The 19,179-nt window shown below is 46.1% G+C and overlaps 1 protein-coding gene across 1 annotated transcript in view; it reads right to left on the bottom strand.

The window, feature by feature from the left end:
* Nucleotides 1-19,179, bottom strand: part of cdkal1 (CDK5 regulatory subunit associated protein 1-like 1) — a 993,836-nt gene that overhangs the window by 658,921 nt on the left and 315,736 nt on the right. The window contains exon 9 of the mRNA XM_084158515.1: nt 13,467-13,749. Coding sequence (XP_084014641.1) covers nt 13,523-13,749 — 227 coding nt within the window. The 3' untranslated portion in view covers nt 13,467-13,522. The remainder of the gene's footprint in view (nt 1-13,466; nt 13,750-19,179) is intronic.

The following is a 19,179-nucleotide window of genomic DNA, read 5'->3' as shown; positions in this document are numbered from 1 at the left end:
TTGGGTTTTTGTTTGTCCACCTGCCTCTTGAGGATTGACCACAAGTTCTCAATGGGATTAAGGTCTGGGAGGTTTCCTGGCCATGGACCCAAAATGTCGATGTTTTGTTCCCTGAGCCACTTAGTTATCACTTAGTTAGCCACTTAGAGTCTTTCTGGGTAAGTCTGTCAAGTTGGTTGTTGATCATTGCTAGACAGCCATTTTCAAGTCCTGACACAGATTTTCAAGTAGCCTTGTGTACTATTCAGGCTACCTGTAATTATGGCCTTGTGTACTATTCAGGCTACCTGTAAATGTTAGCTGGCGTCGGGTAAGTTTGGCGTTATACATAGCTTGGGCTTTGTCGAGTAAGGCTTAATTATGTGTTTAGATTGTAGTTAGGTATTGTAGATAGGCCCGCAGCACGAAGCTAGCTAGCTAGCCGTTTTTTCAAACAAAGTCAACACAGTAGCCATTGCTAGCTAGCCAACACGACCAGCTAACTGTACTGCAGTAGCTAAATACAATATATTTGTGCTAGCTAGCCAACGTTTAATTTTTGCTGCGTTATGAAAGGAACTAGACACGGACACAAATTATCTGTTTAGTGTGTGAACACACTATTGGTAGTTTGTTGTAACCAAGTATTGGTGCTAAACTGTGTGTTATTGGATGCTAGCATGCTAGTTAGCTATGGCGTCATAGTTAGGCATCGTGGGCTGTTGTGGGTAGTTATTGTAGGTTAGCATTGTTTTCGGCGGTGCCGGGTGTAGCACGAAGCTAGCTAGCTAGCCGTTTTTCAAACAAAGTCAACACAGTAGCCATTGCTAGCTAGCCAACACGACCAGCTAACTGTACTGTAGTAGCTAAATACAATATACTTGTGCTAGCTAGCCAACGTTTAATTATTGCTGCGTTATGAAAGGAACTAGACACGGACACAAATTATCTGTTAAGTGTGTTAACACACTATTGGTAGTTTGTTGTAACCAAGTATTGGTGCTAAACTGTGTGTTATTGGATGCTAGCATGCTAGTTAGCTATGGTGTCATAGTTAGGCATCGTGGGCTGTTGTGGGTAGTTATTGTAGGTTAGCATTGTTTTCGGCGGTGCCGGGTGTAGCACGAAGCTAGCTAGCTAGCCGTTTTTCGAACAGAGTCAACACAGTAGCCATTGTGTGCTGTACTGTGGCAGCTAAATACAATTTATTTGTGCTAGCTAGCCAACGTTTAATTATTGCTGCGTTATGAAAGGAACTAGACACGGACACGAATTATCTGTTTAGTGTGTTAACACACTATTGGTGGTTTGTTGTGACCAAGTGTTGGTGCTAAACTGTGTGTTATTGGATGCTAGCATGCTAGTTAGCTATGGTGTCATAGTTAGCTAGCAGAATAAAGTGGGTTGAGTCTATTCCTTGAAACATTGAACCGCTGTGGTTCACAACAATTCTGATTTCTAAAGGTGGAAGTTGGGAGAGTTTTTGTTCGGGTGGTTCAGTGAAACAATTATAGTTTCTGAGGTGGAAGTTTTGGTGAGGGAGGCCCTGCTCTCTCCTCTCCCAGATGTTTAGTTCATTTCATTCCGATCTCCTCTGCATTATTGTAGCCATTTGCTACAGCCTGTCAACTATGCCTCTGCCTATCCCTGTTCTCTCCTCTCTGCACAGGCTACACAAACGCCTCACACCGCGTGGCTGCTGCCTCTCTAACCTGGTGGTCCCTGCACGCACCCCACACCTGGAGTTCCAGGTCTCAGGCAGCCTCTGGAACTGCCGTTCTGCTGCCAACAAAGCTGACTTCATCCCAGCCTATGCTAACCTCCAGTCCCTCGACTTCCTGGCGCTGACGGAAACATGGATTACCACTGAAAACACTGCTACTCCTACTGCTCTCTCCTCGTCTGACCATGTGTTCTCGCATACCCCGAGAGCATCTGGTCAGAGGGGTGGTGGCACAGGAATCCTCATCTCTCCCAAGTGGACATTCTCAATTTTTCCCCTAACCCATCTGTCTATCTCCTCATTTGAATTCCATGCTGTCACAGTCACTAGCCCATTTAAGCTTAATATCCTTGTCATCTATCGCCCTCCAGGTTCCCTTGGAGAGTTCATCAATGAGCTTGACGCCTTGATAAGTTCCTTTCCTGAGGATGGCTCACCCCTCACAGTTTTGGGGGATTTCAACCTCCCTACGTCCACATTTGACTCATTTCTCTCTGCCTCCTTCTTTCCACTCCTCTCCTCTTTTGACCTCACCCTCTCACCGTCCCCCCCTACTCACAAGGCAGGCAATACGCTTGACCTCATCTTTACTAGATGCTGCTCTTCTACTAATCTCACTGCAACTCCCCTCCATGTCTCCGACCACTACTTTGTTTCCTTTTCTCTCTCGCTCTCCTCCAACACTACTCACTCTGCCCCTACACAGATGGTAATGCGCCGCCGCAACCTTCGCTCTCTCTCTCCCACTACTCTCTCCTCTTCCATCCTATCATCTCTTCCCTCTGCTCAATCCTTCTCCCTCCAATCTCCTGATTCTGCCTCCTCAACCCTCCTCTCCTCCCTTTCTGCATCCTTTGACTCTCTGTGTCCCCTATCCTCCCGGCCGGCTCGGTCCTCCCCTCCAGCTCCGTGGCTTGATGACTCATTGCGAGCTCACAGAACAGAGCTCCGGGCAGCGGAGCGGAAATGGAAGAAAACTAAACTCCCTGCCGACCTGGCATCTTTTCACTCCCTCCTCTCTACATTTTCTTCATCTGTCCCCCCCCCCCCCCCCCCCCTCCCCCCTCCTCTCTCTCTGTGGATGACTTCGTCAACCACTTTGAAAAGAAGGTTGACGACATCCGATCCTCGTTTGTTAAGTCTAATGACACTGCTGGTCCTACTCACACTGCCCTACCCTATGCTTTGACTTCTTTCTCCCATCTCTCTCCAGATAAAATCCTGCGACTTGTGACTGCAGGCCGCCCAACAACCTGCCCGCTTGACCCCATCCCCTCCTCTCTTCTCCAGACCATCTCCGGTGACCTTCTCCCCTACCTCACCTCGCTGATCAACTCATCCTTGACCGCTGGCCATGTCCCTTCCGTCTTCAAGAGAGCGAGAGTTGCACCCCTTCTCAAAAAACCAACACTCGATCCCACTGATGTCAACAACTACAGACCAGTATCCCTTCTTTCTTTTCTTTCCAAAACTATTGAGCGTGCCGTCTTTAGCCAACTCTCTTGCTATCTCTCTCAGAATGACCTTCTTGATCCAAACCAGTCAGGTTTCAGGACTGGTCATTCAACTGAGACTGCTCTTCTCTGTGTCACGGAGGCTCTCCGCACTGCTAAAGCTAACTCTCTCTCCTCTGCTCTTGTCCTTCTAGACCTGTCTGCTGCCTTTGATACTGTGAACCATCAGATCCTCCTCTCCACCCTCTCCGAGCTGGGCATCTCCGGCGCGGCTCACTCCTGGATTGCGTCCTACCTGACCGGTCGCTCCTACCAAGTGGCGTGGCGAGAAGCTGTCTCCGCACCACGTGCTCTCACCACTGGTGTCCCCCAGGGCTCAGTTCTAGGCCCTCTCCTATTCTCCCTATACACCAAGTCACTTGGCTCTGTCATATCCTCACATGGCCTCTCCTATCATTGCTACGCTGACGATACACAACTAATCTTCTCCTTTCCCCCTTCTGATAACCAGGTGGCGAATCGCATCTCTGCATGTCTGGCAGACATATCAGTATGGATGACGGATCACCACCTCAAGCTGAACCCTGGCAAGACGGAGCTGCTCTTCCTCCCGGGGAAGGACTGCCCGTTCCATGATCTCGCCATCACGGTTGACAACTCCGTTGTGTCCTCCTCCCAGAGTGCGAAGAGCCTTGGCGTGACCCTGGACAACACCCTGTCGTTCTCCGCTAACATCAAGGCGGTGACCCGATCCTGCAGGTTCATGCTCTACAACATTCGGAGAGTACGACCCTGCCTTACACAGGAAGCGGCACAGGTCCTAATCCAGGCACTTGTCATCTCCCGTCTGGATTACTGCAACTCGCTGTTGGCTGGCCTCCCTGCCTGTGCCATTAAACCCCTACAACTCATCCAGAATGCCGCAGCCCGTCTGGTGTTCAACCTTCCCAAGTTCTCTCACGTCACCCCCCTCCTCCGCACACTCCACTGGCTTCCAGTTGAAGCTCGCATCCGTTACAAGACCATGGTGCTTGCCTATGGAGCAGTGAGGGGAACGGCACCTCCGTACCTTCGGGCTCTGATCAGTCCCTACACCCAAACGAGGGCATTGCGTTCATCCACCTCTGGCCTGCTGGCTCCCCTTCCGCTGCGGAAGCATAGTTCCCGCTCAGCCCAGTCAAAACTGTTCGCTGCTCTGGCACCCCAATGGTGGAACAAGCTCCCTCACGACGCCATGACAGCGGAGTCACTCACCACCTTCCGGAGACATTTGAAACCCCACCTCTTTAAGGAATACCTGGGATAGGATAAAGTAATCCTTCTACCCCCCCCCCCCCCCCCCCCAAAAAAAAAAAAGGGTTAAGTGGTTTTCCCACTGGCTATAGGGTGAATGCACCAATTTGTAAGTCGCTCTGGATAAGAGCGTCTGCTAAATGACTAAAATGTAATGTAAATGTTATCACTTTTGCCTTATGGCAAGGTGCTCCATCATGCTGGAAAAGGCATTGTTCGTCACCTAACTGTTCTTGGATAGTTGGGAGAAGTTGCTCTCGGAGGATGTGTTGGTACCATTCTTTATTCATGGTTGTGTTCTTAGGCAAAATTGTGATTGAGCCCACTCCCTTGGCTGAGAAGCAACCCCACACATGAATGGTCTCAGGATGCTTTACTGTTGGCATGACACAGGACTGATGGTAGCGCTCACCTTGTCTTCTCCGGACAAGCTTTTTTCCGGATGCCCCAAACAATCGGAAAGGGGATTCATCAGAGAAAATGACATTACCCCAGTCCTCAGCAGTGCAATCCCTGTACCTTTTGCAGAATATCAGTCTGTCCCTGATGTTTTTCCTGGAGAGAAGTGGCTTCCTCGCTGCCCTTCTTGACACCAGGCCATCCTCCAAAAGTCTTCGCCTCACAGTGCGTGCAGATGCACTCACACCTGCCTGCTGCCATTCCTGAGCAAGCTCTGCACTGGTGGTGCCCCGATCCCGCAGCTGAATCAACTTTAGGAGAAGGTCCTGGCGCTTGCTGGACTTTCTTGTGCGCCCTGAATCCTTCTTCACAACAATTGAACCTCTCTCCTTGAAGTTGTTGATAATCCGATAAATGGTTGATTTAGGTGCAATCTTACTAGCAGCAATATCCTTGCCTGTGAAGCCCTTTTTGTGCAAAGCAATGATGATGGCACGTGTTTCCTTGCAGGTAACCATGGTTAACAGAGGAAGAACAATGATTTCAAGCACCACCCTCCTTTTAAAGATTCTAGTCTGTTATTCTAACTCAATCAGCATGACAGAGTGATCTCCAGCCTTGTTCTCGTCAACACTCTCACCTGTGTTAACGAGAGAATCACTGACATGATGTCAGCTGGTCCTTTTGTGGCAGGGCTGAAATGCAGTGGAAATGTTTTTTGGAGATTAAGTTCATTTTCATGGCAAAAAGGGACTTTGCAATTAATTGCAATTCATCTGATTACTCTTCATAACATTCTGGAGTATATGCAAATTGCCATCATAAAAACTGAGGCAGCAGACTTTGTGAAAATTAATATTTGTGTCATTCGCAAAACTTTTGACCACGACTGTAGAGCCACAGTGTTCAATAGTGTGTCAGTGACCAGGTCACCAGCCTCCACAGTAGAGCCACAGTGTTCAATAGTGTGTCAGTGACCAGGTCACCAGCCTCCACAGTAGAGCCACAGTGTTCAATAGTGTGTCAGTGACCAGGTCACCAGCCTCCACAGTAGAGCCACAGTGTTCAATAGTGTGTCAGTGACCAGGTCACCAGCCTCCACAGTAGAGCTACAGTGTTAAACCCTCAACATGGTGGTCTTAATGAGCTGAGTATCACTGACCTTTCACAATATAGAAGAGGATGAAACGGACGGAAGGATCACAGGAAGAGAGAGAACAGAGAACGAAAGCGTAGAGACACTTGAAGTTAAAGGGATGCTTCAGGACTTTGGTAATGAAGCCATTTATCTACTTCTCCAGAGTCAGATGAACTTGTGGACACCATCTGTAGGTCTCTGTGTCCAGTATGAAGGAATTTAGAGGTCATTTTTGCACGACAATGATAACTAGCATTAGCACAATGACTGGAAGTCCATGGTATCTACTAGCATGCTAGCAGTTACCATAGACTTCCAGTCATTGCACTAACACTAGTTAGCAATTTTGCTGACACTAGTTAGCAATTTTGCTAACGCTAGTTAGAAACTTCCTTCAAAACTGCAGGCAGACATAAAAATGGTATCCACAAGTTAATCTAACTCTGGGAAAGTAGATAAAGGGCTTCATTGCCAAAATCCTGAAGCATCCCTTTAAGTTAAACACTTTTTCTAGAGGAAAGTTCGGTACAGTAAAGGTTATCATTATGATGAAACTGGCAGGGGGTTTTCTTAGAGGTGCTAGAAATGTTCAGTCCATTACACCACTTCCTGTGTTAGTTTAATTGTATTACCATAAAACATCTCAAATTCAAATTTCAACTTTCTTCTCCTTATTATATATATATATAAGCTCCATAACCCTCCAACAGCAAAGGCTATGGTTAATATCAGTATCGCTTTATGAATTAAATATACTTCACTGTTCACTCTACCATTTAGGTTGGCTAGCATATTGCACATTTCCAAAATGGGGGACACCTATTTCTTCTGAGAATGTGATCCCATCAAAGAGGGATTTCTGTCATCATCAGCACTATATATCCTATAATACAAGCTACAGTAGATTTAACCTCCAGCACCAGGCAGACTAGGGTTCAGTCCCAAATGGCACCCTATTCCCTACAGAGTGCACTACTTTTGACCATAGCCCTATACTCTGCGTATAGACTATCCTGTCTCTCCATCCTTTCCCTGCCTACCACTTCATATAGACTGTCCTGTCTCTCCATTCCTTTCCTGCCTACCACTTCATACACACATGAAAACAGCGCCGGAGAAGATGGCTGCCGTTTTACAGCCCTCTAACCAATTGTACTATTATGTGTGTTTTTCCGCGTTATTTGGAATTTATTTTGTACATAATGTTTCTGCCATCATCTCTTATAACCAAAAAGAGCTTCTGGATATCAGGACAGCGATTACTCACCTCGTATTGGACGAAGATTTTTTCTTCAACGAGGCGGCCGCGAAGGATATCATACAGACACCCGACAAGGCCCAAATCCCCGTCATTCGCGTGAGGAAGAGACGGAGATATCGTGGACGTAGATCGGGGTGCCTTGTAAGGATCCGACGGCGAGTGAGTAAACTGCCTCTTCTATCAATCCTATTAGCCAACGTTCAATCATTTTAAAATAAATTGGATGACTTAAGATTACAGTTATCCTACCAACGGGACATTAAAAACTGTAATATCTTATGTTTCACCGAGTCGTGGCTGAACGACGACATGGATATCATACAGCTAGCGGGCTATACGCTACATCGGCAGGATAGAACGGCTGACTCCGTATATTTGTAAACAACAGCTGGTGCACAAAATCAAATACTAAGGAAGTCTCGAGGTTTTGCTCGCCTGAGGTAGAGTATCTTATGATAAGCTGTAGACCACACTATTTACCAAGAGAGTTTTCATCTATATTTTTCATAGCTGTCTATTTACCACCACAAACCAATGCTGGCATTAAGATTGCACTGAATGAGTTGTACAAGGCCATAAATCAACAGGAAAACGCTCATCCAGATGCAGCGCTCCTAGTGGCCGGGGACTTTAATGCAGGGAAACTTAAATCCGTTCTACCTAATTTCTACCAGCATGTTAAATGTGCAACCAGAGGAAAAAAAAAACTCTAGACCACCTTTACTCCACACACAGAGACGCATACAAAGCTCTCCCTCGCCCTCCATTTGGCAAATCTGACCATAACTCTATCCTCCTGATTCCTGCTTATAAGCAAAAACTAAAGCAGGAAGCACCAGTGACTCGGTTAATAAAAAAGTGGTCAGATGACGCAGATGCTAAGCTACAGGACTGTTTTGCTAGCACAGACTGGAACATGTTCCAGGATTCTTCAGACAGCATTGAGGAGTACACCACATCAGTGACTGGCTTCATCAATAAGTGCATCGATGATGTCGTCCCCACAGTGACCGTACGTACATACCCCAACCAGAAGCCATGGATTACAGGAAACATCCGCACTGAGCTAAAGGGTAGAGCTGCCGCTTTCAAGGAACGGGACTCTAACCCGGACGCTTATAAGAAATCCCGCTATGACCTCCGACGAACCATCAAACAGGCAAAGAGTCAATACAGGACTAAGATTGAATCGTACTACACTGGCTCTGACGCTCGTCGGATGTGGCAGGGCTTGAAAACTATTACAGACTACAAAGGGAAGCACAGCCGCGAGCTGCCCAGTGACACAAGCCTACCAGACGAGCTAAACCACTTCTATGCTCGCTTCGAGGCAAGCAACACTGAAGCATGCATGAGAGCACCAGCTGTTCCGGATGACTATGTGATCACGCTCTCCGTAGCCGATGTGAGTAAGACTTTTAAGCAGGTCAACATTCACAAGGCCGCAGGGCCAGACGGATTACCAGGACGTGTACTCCGAGCATGTGCTGACCAACTGGCAAGTGTCTTCACTGACATTTTCAACATGTCCCTGACTGAGTCTGTAATACCAACATGTTTCAAGCAGACCACCATAGTCCCCGTGCCCAAGGACTCTAAGATAACCTGCCTAAATGACTACCGACCCGTAGCACTGACGTCTGTAGCCATGAAGTGCTTTGAAAGGCTGGTCATGGCTCACATCAACAGCATTATCCCAGAAACCCTAGACCCACTCCAATTTGCATACCGCCCCAACAGCTCCACAGATGATGCAATCTCTATTGCACTCCACACTGCCCTTTCCCACCTGGACAAGAGGAACACCTACGTGAGAATGCTATTCATTGACTACAGCTCAGCATTCAACACCATAGTGCCCTCTAAGCTCATCACTAAGCTAAGGATCCTGGGACTAAACACCTCCCTCTGCAACTGGATCCTGGACTTCCTGACGGGCCGCCCCCAGGTGGTAAGGGTAAGTAACAACACATCTGCCACACTGATCCTCAACACGGGGGCCCCTCAGGGGTGCGTGCTCAGTCCCCTCCTGTACTCTCTGTTCACCCATGACTGCATGGCCAGGCACAACTCCAACACCATCATTAAGTTTGCCGACGACACAACAGTGGTAGGCCTGATCACCGACAACGATGAGACAGCCTATAGGGAGGAGGTCAGAGACCTGGCCGTGTGGTGCCAGGACAACAACCTCTCCCTCAACGTGACCAAGACAAAGGAGATGATTGTGGACTACAGGAAAAAAAAGAGGACTGAGCACGCCCCCATTCTCATCGACAGGGCTGTAGTGGAACAGGTTGAGAGCTTCAAGTTCCTTGGTGTCCACATCACCAACGAACTATCATGGTCCAAACACACCAAGACAGTCGTGAAGAGGGCACGACAAAGCCTATTCCCCCTCAGGAGACTGAAAAGATTTGGCATGGGTCCTCAGATCCTCAAAAAATTATACAGCTGCACCATCGAGAGCATCCTGACTGGTTGCATCACCGCCTGGTATGGCAACTGCTTGGCCTCCGACCGCAAGGCACTACAGAGGGTAGTGCGTACGGCCCAGTACATCACTGGGGCCAAGCTTCCTGCCATCCAGGACCTCTATACCAGGCGGTGTCAGAGGAAGGCCCTCAAAATTGTCAAAGACTCCAGCCACCCTAGTCATAGACTGTTCTCTCTGCTACCGCACGGCAAGCGGTACCGGAGTGCCAAGTCTAGGTCCAAAAGACTTCTCAACAGCTTCTACCCCCAAGCCATAAGACTCCTGAACAGCTAATCATGGCTACCCGGACTATTTGCACTGCCCCCCCACCCCATCCTTTTTACGCTGCTGCTACTCTGTTAATTATTTATGCATAGTCACTTTAACTCTACCCACATGTACATATTACCTCAACTACCTCAACTAGCCGGTGCCCCCGCACATTGACTCTGCAACGGTACCCCCCTGTATATATAGCCTCCCTACTGTCACTTTATTTTACTTCTGCTCTTTTTTTTCTCAACACTTTTTTTGTTGTTTTATTTTTACTTTTTTTGTTAAAAATAAATGCACTGTTGGTTAAGGGCTGTACGTAAGCATTTCACTGTAATGTCTGCACCTGTTGTATTCGGCGCATGTGACCAATAAAATTTGATTTGATTTTGATTTGATATAGACTGTCCTCTCTCTCCATCCCTTCCCTGCCTACCACTTCATATAGACTGTCCTCTCTCTCCTTCCCTGCCTACCACTTCATATAGACTGTCCTCTCTCTCCTTCCCTGCCTACCACTTCATATAGACTGTCATGTCTCTCCATTCCTTCCCTGCCAACCACGTCATATAGACTGTCCTGTCTATCCATCCCTTCCCTGCCTACCACTTCATAGACTGTCCTCTCTCTCCATTCCTTCCCTGCCTACCACTTCATATAGACTGTCCTGTCTATCCATCCCTTCCCTGCCTACCACTTCATACTGTCCTCTCTCTCCATTCCTTCCCTGCCTACCACTTCATATAGACTGTCCTCTCTCTCCATTCCTTCCCTGCCTACCACTTCATGTAGACTGTCCTCTCTCTCCATTATTTCCCTGCCTACCACTTCAGAAAGACTGTCCTCTCTCTCCATCCCTTCCCTGCCTACCACTTCATATAGACTGTCCTCTCTCTCCATTCCTTCCCTGCCTACCACTTCATATAGACTGTCCTCTCTCTCCATTCCTTCCCTGCCTACCACTTCATATAGACTGTCCTGTCTCTCCATCCCTTCCCTGCCTACCTCTTCATATAGACTGTCCTCTCTCTCATTCCTTTCCTGCCTACCACTTCATATAGACTCTCCTGTCTCTCCATCCCTTCCCTGCCTACCACTTAATATAGACTCTCCTGTCTCTCCATCCCTGCCTACCACTTCATATAGACTGTCCTCTCTCCATTCCTTCCCTGCCTACCACTTAATATAGACTGTCCTCTCTCTCCATTCCTTCCCTGCCTACCACTTCATATAGACTCTCCTGTCTCTCCATCCCTGCCTACCACTTCATATAGACTGTCCTCGCTCTCCTTCCCTGCCTACCACTTCATATAGACTGTCCTCTCTCACCATCCCTTCCCTGCCTACCACTTCATATAGACTGTCCTCTCTCTCCATTCCTTCCCTGCCTACCACTTCATGTAGACTGTCCTCTCTCTCCATTATTTCCCTGCCTAACACTTCATAAAGACTGTCCTCTCTCTCCATCCCTTCCCTGCCTACCACTTCATATAGACTGTCCTCTCTCTCCTTCCCTGCCTACCACTTCATATAGACTGTCATGTCTCTCCATTCCTTCCCTGCCTACCACGTCATATAGATTGTCCTGTCTATCCATCCCTTCCCTGCCTACCACTTCATAGACTGTCCTCTCTCTCCATTCCTTCCCTGCCTACCACTTCATATAGACTGTCCTGTCTATCCATCCCTTCCCTGCCTACCACTTCATAGACTGTCCTCTCTCTCCATTCCTTCCCTGCCTACCACTTCATATAGACTGTCCTGTCTCTCCATTCCTTCCCTGCCTACCACTTCTAATAATTAATAACTCAGGGTCGCCTTGACACACTTCTGCCTGAGCATGAGATAATTGTGAAATCTGTAAGAATAGGGGGAGAGACATTATATATCTAGCTACAGTATATTCAGATGAGAAGCTCTCTCTGGAACATATCAAATGGTCATCCATTATTTCATTGATTTGATCCTGATGGCAAACAGTTTCTTTCCACTCCATTTAGTTTGATGTCTGCTTTTCCAGTCAGTCAGGTATCACCTTCTCCCCTCACCCCTCCTTTCCTGCAGCTTTCAACCCATATCCATATTTCCCCCCTCCTCGACACCTCTCCTGTCCCCTCCTCTCCCCCTCCTCTCATCTCTCCTGTGTCTGTCAGCTGCTTTGCCATTACCAAGGCAGAAAGTGACAGTGAGAGAAAGAAAGAGATAGTGAGACAGCTTTCTAATCCCCCTCTGGTTCCCTGACTGACTCTGGGCTAATGCTGTGCTAAATACCTTTCTTACTAAAGGTCTTAATACGCCACAGAATCACAGAGCCCTTCACGGCTAAAATCACCCTGCAATTTACTAGCTACATACCTTTGTCTTTTCCCGCTGTCCCTCCATCACCGCAGTAGTGAGACCGACCGTTCACAAAGACAAGGTAAAGGAAATGTCAAACAGGAAGCACTAGGCTTTGTTAAGATATCTTTTCATGTCTTGGAGAGAGAGAGAGAGAGTAGACCCATTAAAGGTGCAACGTAATAAAAAAATGTCAAAATGAAATGCCCATGAGACCAATCTGGATCTAACAGCACCAATCACCAAATGGAGACACGCCATCGGCGTAGTTATTTTCTGGATGTGTCAGAAGTAACCGACGTGAGTGGCTTAGAAGAGTGCACTTGGCATTTTCCTCAACAATCAAAACCATTTCCTTTGATTTTGTCCAATAACAGGTGACGTAATATCTGAAGTATCTAAAGGAACAAGACAGCTCTGCCCTTTAGCTGGTTCTAAGAATACAACAGATGTAACTTTAGAAAGATTGACTGCTGGAGTACAGCTACTGACTCAAGGCCGTCTAGTTCAATCATTCCTAGACATATAGAACTGTATAAAGACAGAACGAAAAAAACGAGTTAATCTGCTGAACGTATGGAGCTGATACAATGAACCCATCACTAGGCAGATGAACACACAAACAGACACACACATGAAACAAAACACCTTCCCACTGTCCTCCACATTCATCCAACCAGCCTTACACAATGAATTAGCATTTAATTGTTATTTCCTTCATCAGAAAAAAGCTTCATCAGGTTTTAATGTGAATGTATCAGAGCATAAACGTAGCCTTTACATACGGGGTCCACATTACAACCTCAATGAACCCCCAGCCAATTAAAACAGCTTCCCCCAGTACATATTCCCTGTTACTAGTGTGTGTCACATCACACACACACACACCCCCCCACTAACACACACACACATGCTGTCAGACACACACACACACACACTGTCAGACACCCACACACACACACTGTCAGACACACACACACACACACTGTCAGACACCCACACATGCTGTCAGACACACACACACACACACACACACACTATAATCCTCACTCCACCTGAGGCGACAGTCTCTGTCCGTTGTTCAACAACTGACGTTACTGCTGGGGCTGAGAACAATTACGCAGTAAAGGAACTCAATTAGAAATGTAGCATCAGGCCTGCATGTCAAATAATGAACATTTGTGAATTCCTAAATATGTATATCGTCACAGTCAACACACACACACACACACACACACAGTGGCAGTACCTCTAGGTGCTCCAGGATGTATGGAGGGTTGGTCATGCCCAGTCTCAACATGGCTCCTTCAGGAATCTCTTCCACTAGTCTCCATAGCAGAGTGGGCAGGTCTGTCCCAATGTCCTTCCCATATGCCCCGGTGTCCTCACTGGTCAGCCAGATCTCACACACACCCTCTGAGGAAAGACAGAGAAGACCACTGTAAATACCATGACATACTGTAAGAACCAGAAGCCACATAGAAAATCCCAAAGTAACCAACAAGTAAATATTTGTTATTATTGTCTCTGAGGAAGAGAAGAGACATACACGAAGAATACATACGGAATACCATACAATACAATGAATAGCATCTCAACATATATAGAAGATGATTCCTGGTTAAAAAAAAAAGTTTTAGTAAATACCTTAGTAAATACGCTACCTTAGTAAAGTCTTAGTAAATAGGCTAACTTGGTAAATCAATTGCTACTAACATCTATTACTTGACCAGTCTTGCAGATCAAATGGAAGTATCTTAACAATCAGGCCTCTATCTATCTCCTACCTAGAGGTCAAACACTAATGCATCTCATGGCAGTTAACTTTCCATTTAGGATTCAGAGGAGACGGTTGGCTGATTCTAGCTAATGCTGATTGCAAGGGATCATTGTTATAACTGAGTAAGATATGTAGCTGGGAGAGAGCCAAACACACACACACACACACAAAGCCATACTTAACAATGATACACAGATCATTGGAGAGACTAAATCATTAACATTGATATGTTACTTCCCTGGGACCCAAATGGGCAGCCATATTTTATGGACCCGTATTGGCAGCCATATTTTATGGACCCGTATTGGCAGCCATTTTTATGGACCCGTATTGGCAGCCATATTTTATGGACCCGTATGGGCAGCCATATTTTATGGACCCATAGGAGACATTTAGATAGTTGTATGGTTGTGGTTTGAGTGATGTGCATGACATAAAGTATTAACCCCATCAGGTAATTATAAACATACCGTCTGCATTGTTTTCAAAGCCTTTTTTTCTATGATGATCTGGATGAAAATCACTCAACAACCAGGAAAGGGGGTTACAATTATTATTTTTATTTTTTTGTGCAATTGTTGATTCATGAGACAGCTATTTATAATGTGCATTCTCATTAAAACATTTGAGTAATTGCATTGTTGCAGGGTTTGGGCTCTGGCTGACACGAGGATGACAGAGTGTGGAGGAGCAGAACAGGAGCTTCGTCTTGTGTCAGATTCTGGGACAGTTCGCTTCAGAAGTCTCCATGATTACTGACAAAATGCAGACGCAGCAGTCATGCAATGTAAGCCTCCAGTGACTCCAGAAAGGCAGACCTGGGTTCAACTAGTATTTGTTTTCTCTTAAATGCTTTAAATGGCTAATTGAGCTGGCCTGGAGTGAAAGATGGGCGGGGTTTGGACTTTTGGGGACTTATTCCATTGGTTGTAACGTGCCAGGCAAGCTCAATAATATATGCAACTAAAGACTTCAAATACTACTTGAACCAAGGCCTGCAATGTGCAAAACAACTACAACGAGAGGCCAGTCTGATAATGAATATTTACTGGAAAACCCAGAAGTTTTGGGGCAAGCAGAAAAAGGAGACAGATGCTAGGGTTGTTGTTGCTTGGTTTCAAACTGTCAACTGATGTTTAAGTTGTGAACCGCATTTGGCAGCTATTTGTGGACTAATCCCACCATGGTCAAAAGCTAAGATGACATTGTTTTGCTATTGTTGCCTTTGTAATAAATAATAGAAAATAAGTTGGGCAGTATTTTTGGAGTGTGGACCCTCTTCAGTGAATCTAATGTTTTAATTCTGGTCAACGCACCAGTTCTGAGAGCAGTGGTTCCAAGAAACGTTCATCAAATAGAGTAGACAGTCCAGTGCTAACGGTCAGACGTTAGCCTACTTCACACTTTACAGTGTGTACCTGGGACTGAGAAGTACGCATAACGGACTGATGGAGGACTATGGGATATATCATGGTGGAGTACAGCTGAATACTAAAGAACACAACAGTAAGGTTGTATTCAGGTGAGTAGCTAGCTAATGAGGTCTCCCCTTTTCTCCCTATTGCACTCTCAGAGGACCTCAGATTGCATCAACATTCCTCTCTCTCTCTCCCTGACTCCATTGTCCCATGCAGCCAGCTTCTGTTCAACTTAGCCACATTCTTTTATTATCAATGAAATCATTCACCGTCAATAATGTCCCTCAGGCTGAACACTGAACCTGAGACGGAGAGGCTAAAACCAAAACATCAATAATCATAACAGAAGTAGCAGCATACAGTGAGGGGAAAAAGTATTTGATCCCCTGCTGATTTTGTACATTTGCCCACTGACAAAGAAAAGATCATATAATTTTAAATGGCAGGTTTATTTGAACAGTGAGAGACAGAATAACAACAAAAAAATCCAGAAAAACGCATGTCAAAAATGTTATAAATTGATTTGCATTTTAATGAGGGAAATAAGTATTTGACCCCTCTGCAAAACATGACTTAGTACTTGGTGGCCGTCCATCGTCCCTTTGATGCGGTGAAGTTGTCCTGTCCCCTTAGCAGAAAAACACCCCCAAAGCATAATGTTTCCACCTCCATGTTTGACGGTGGGGATGGTGTTCTTGGGGTCATAGGCAGCATTCCTCCTCCTCCAAACACGGCGAGTTGAGTTCATGCCAAAGAGCTCAATTTTGGTCTCATCTGACCACAACACTTTCACCCAGTTCTCCTCTGAATCATTCAGATGTTCATTGGTAAACTTCAGACAGGCATGTATATGTGCTTTCTTGAGCATGGGGACCTTGCGGGCGCTGCAGGATTTCAGTCCTTCACGGCGTAGTGTGTTACCAATTGTTTTCTTGGTGACTATGGTCCCAGCTGCCTTGAGATCATTGACAAGATCCTCCCGTGTAGTTATGGGCTGATTCCTCACCGTTCTCATGATCATTGCAACTCCACGAGGTGAGATCTTGCATGTAGCCCCAGGCCGAGGGAGATTGAAAGTACTTTTGTGTTTCTTCCATTTGCGAATAATCGCACCAACTGTTGTCACCTTCTCACCAAGCTGCTTGGCGATGGTCTTGTAGCCCATTCCAGCTTCGTGTAGGTCTACAATCTTGTCCCTGACATCCTTAGAGAGCTCTTTGGTCTTGGCCATGGTGGAGAGTTTGGAATCTGATTGATTGATTGCTTCTGTGGACAGGTGTCTTTTATACAGGTAACAAGCTGAGATTAGGAGCACTCCCTTTAAGAGTGTGCTCCTAATCTCAGCTCGTTACCTGTATAAAAGACAACTGGGAGCCAGAAATCTTTCTGATTGAGAGGGGGTCAAATACTTATTTCCCTCATTAAAATGCAAATCAATTTATAACATTTTTGACATGCGTTTTTCTGGATTTTTTTGTTGTTATTCTGTCTCTCACTGTTCAAATAAACCTACCATTAAAATTATAGACTGATCATTTCTTTGTCAGTGGGCAAACGTACAAAATCAGCAGGGGATCAAATACTTTTTTCCCTCACTGTATTAAATAGTCAACCCAAACCAAAACATCAATAATCATAAGAGAAGTAGCAGCATATGAAATAGTCAACCCAAACCCAACACATATAGGACTGGATGTTTTTTTAAATAATAATGACTTTCAACAAGGACCTTCGGTCTACAATACCAATGTTCTTTCTCAGGATTTGATGTAAAGAAAACTGTAGAGCCTCTGTAGAGACTTGTTCACCTAGACGCTGAATCCCACACCGGCATTGAGGCCAGGTCTAAGACTGTGAATCTGCCACTTTGACATTGTTATTACTTAAAAGTTATTTCATAACCTTGCATTCAGTAATGTTACTTTTGGCAGACAGCAGCAGCAAGCGGTTTTGAATATGGCGAACAATGAGGGAGAGAGGGATCCTCCATGTCCTTTTCCCCACAGAGTAGGACAGCAAGCCAAAATATTTGACTTTGAAAAGAGTTTCAGCAGGGGCATGTCAGAAACTTGCCTATAGTGGAGGTTAACTTGTAGAAAACACAGCCAAACAATCTGAATATCATAACAGCTTCATCGGGGTCACCTAAGGACCCTGCCTCCTAATGGGAGTGCATCAGGCCTTGCTCATAGCAAGGTGATAGAGGGTAAACTAGTCAAAAAACACAGCCAATTAACCTGTATGAACTGAAGGGACAACTCAGTCGTTAACCACGGCAGGAAAACAGGATGCCAGTGTCAGGCTGACATTTCCATCACCTGCGTGTGGTTACATGAGATCAATGATGTGTTACCGTGACCTGCTTTTTGGTGTTCTTTCCACATCAGCCCCAATCTACAGGAAGGTTTGATGTCATACATTCATGAGTGGATGGGGAGGCTGCTTTTCATAAATACATTCCTAAAAAACCTGTAACGCACACAAGGGAGGGAAACGAAGAGAGAGAGAGAGAGAGAGAAAGAGTGAGGGATGGAAACAGGGCCGGTGTGGAAAGAGAAAGGGAAAGAGTGTGATCTCTGGGTTTAGAGCAACAGGGTGGAGAGTGCTGGACCCCTGTAGGGTGTGTCCCTGAACAAGCAGGGGGGAGAGGGGGGGGAGATAAAGGGAGAGTCCTAAACATACAGAGGGGGGAGGAGGAAACAGCTGCAGAGGGTGCAGGCAGCCAGGGCCAGGCTGGGCCAGGAGGACAGATGAGTACCTTGCCCTCTCCAAAGAAAACAGCAGGCAGGAGCTTTAACGCAGGCTGCTGGCCCAGGGACAGAGGGCCGAGGGCAGGGGAGGTCTGGGGCCGTCTGTCTGTATGTCACTAACACCAATAGGCCAACCCTCCCCGAACCAAGTGGCTGTCTGTCTGTCGTCTGTCTGTAACTCTACTAACCCCAATCCAACAGTGTGGCAGGACTCTGACGTCAGGTGGAGGTTTGGGCTTTTGGAATAGCTCGGCTGGCGAATGTTTGTCTGGCTTGGACAGAGAGCATGTTATCCTTGCTGTTGTCAACTGTAACATGACATTATATCTGCAGCATACAATATATCACGTCCCAGGACTGAATAAGATAGAAACCTCTTGTAGATGGCCTATGCTCCAGGAGAAGTACAAATACCTAGTAAGTAGCCAAGAATGTATCCTGTACCATTGTGGATCTGAGTACTGTTGTATAAGAACATCCAAGCCATGCTTCTCTCACTCTCTGCATTCATGTAGAGGAGAGGATAAAGAATAGACTGCAGCTTTGAGGTACATGCTATGAAGAACCTGTCAGCTCCGATCCACTCAACTCATTTGGAGGTTTATTAACCCGCATTGTGGAAAAATGTGAAATCACATTAAACGATACACGGCATATTTAGCTTAGCAAAAATAAAGCTAAATTGTTAATTGCCGTTTGAAAGCCTCACCAAAAGCTAACAGCTAACATACCAGTTGGCCTTTCAAGCCTGAGTGTAAATGATTTATTATGTTTCATCAATTTTAAAGCACTGTTTACCCTACCTTAACACAGAGAACTAGGCTCCCTTCTTTACTCTAAGGAGTCAACAGCTGTAGAGTGTAGTAGCCAGGGCAGGGTACACTGAGGGAAGGTGTTC

The sequence above is a fragment of the Coregonus lavaretus genome (genome assembly GCF_964263955.1).
Source record: "Coregonus lavaretus genome assembly, chromosome: 3".
In the NCBI taxonomy this organism is placed as follows: domain Eukaryota; kingdom Metazoa; phylum Chordata; class Actinopteri; order Salmoniformes; family Salmonidae; genus Coregonus; species Coregonus lavaretus.
The sequence above is the reverse complement of the archived record's forward strand: the minus strand, read 5'-3'. Positions and strand labels throughout refer to the sequence as shown.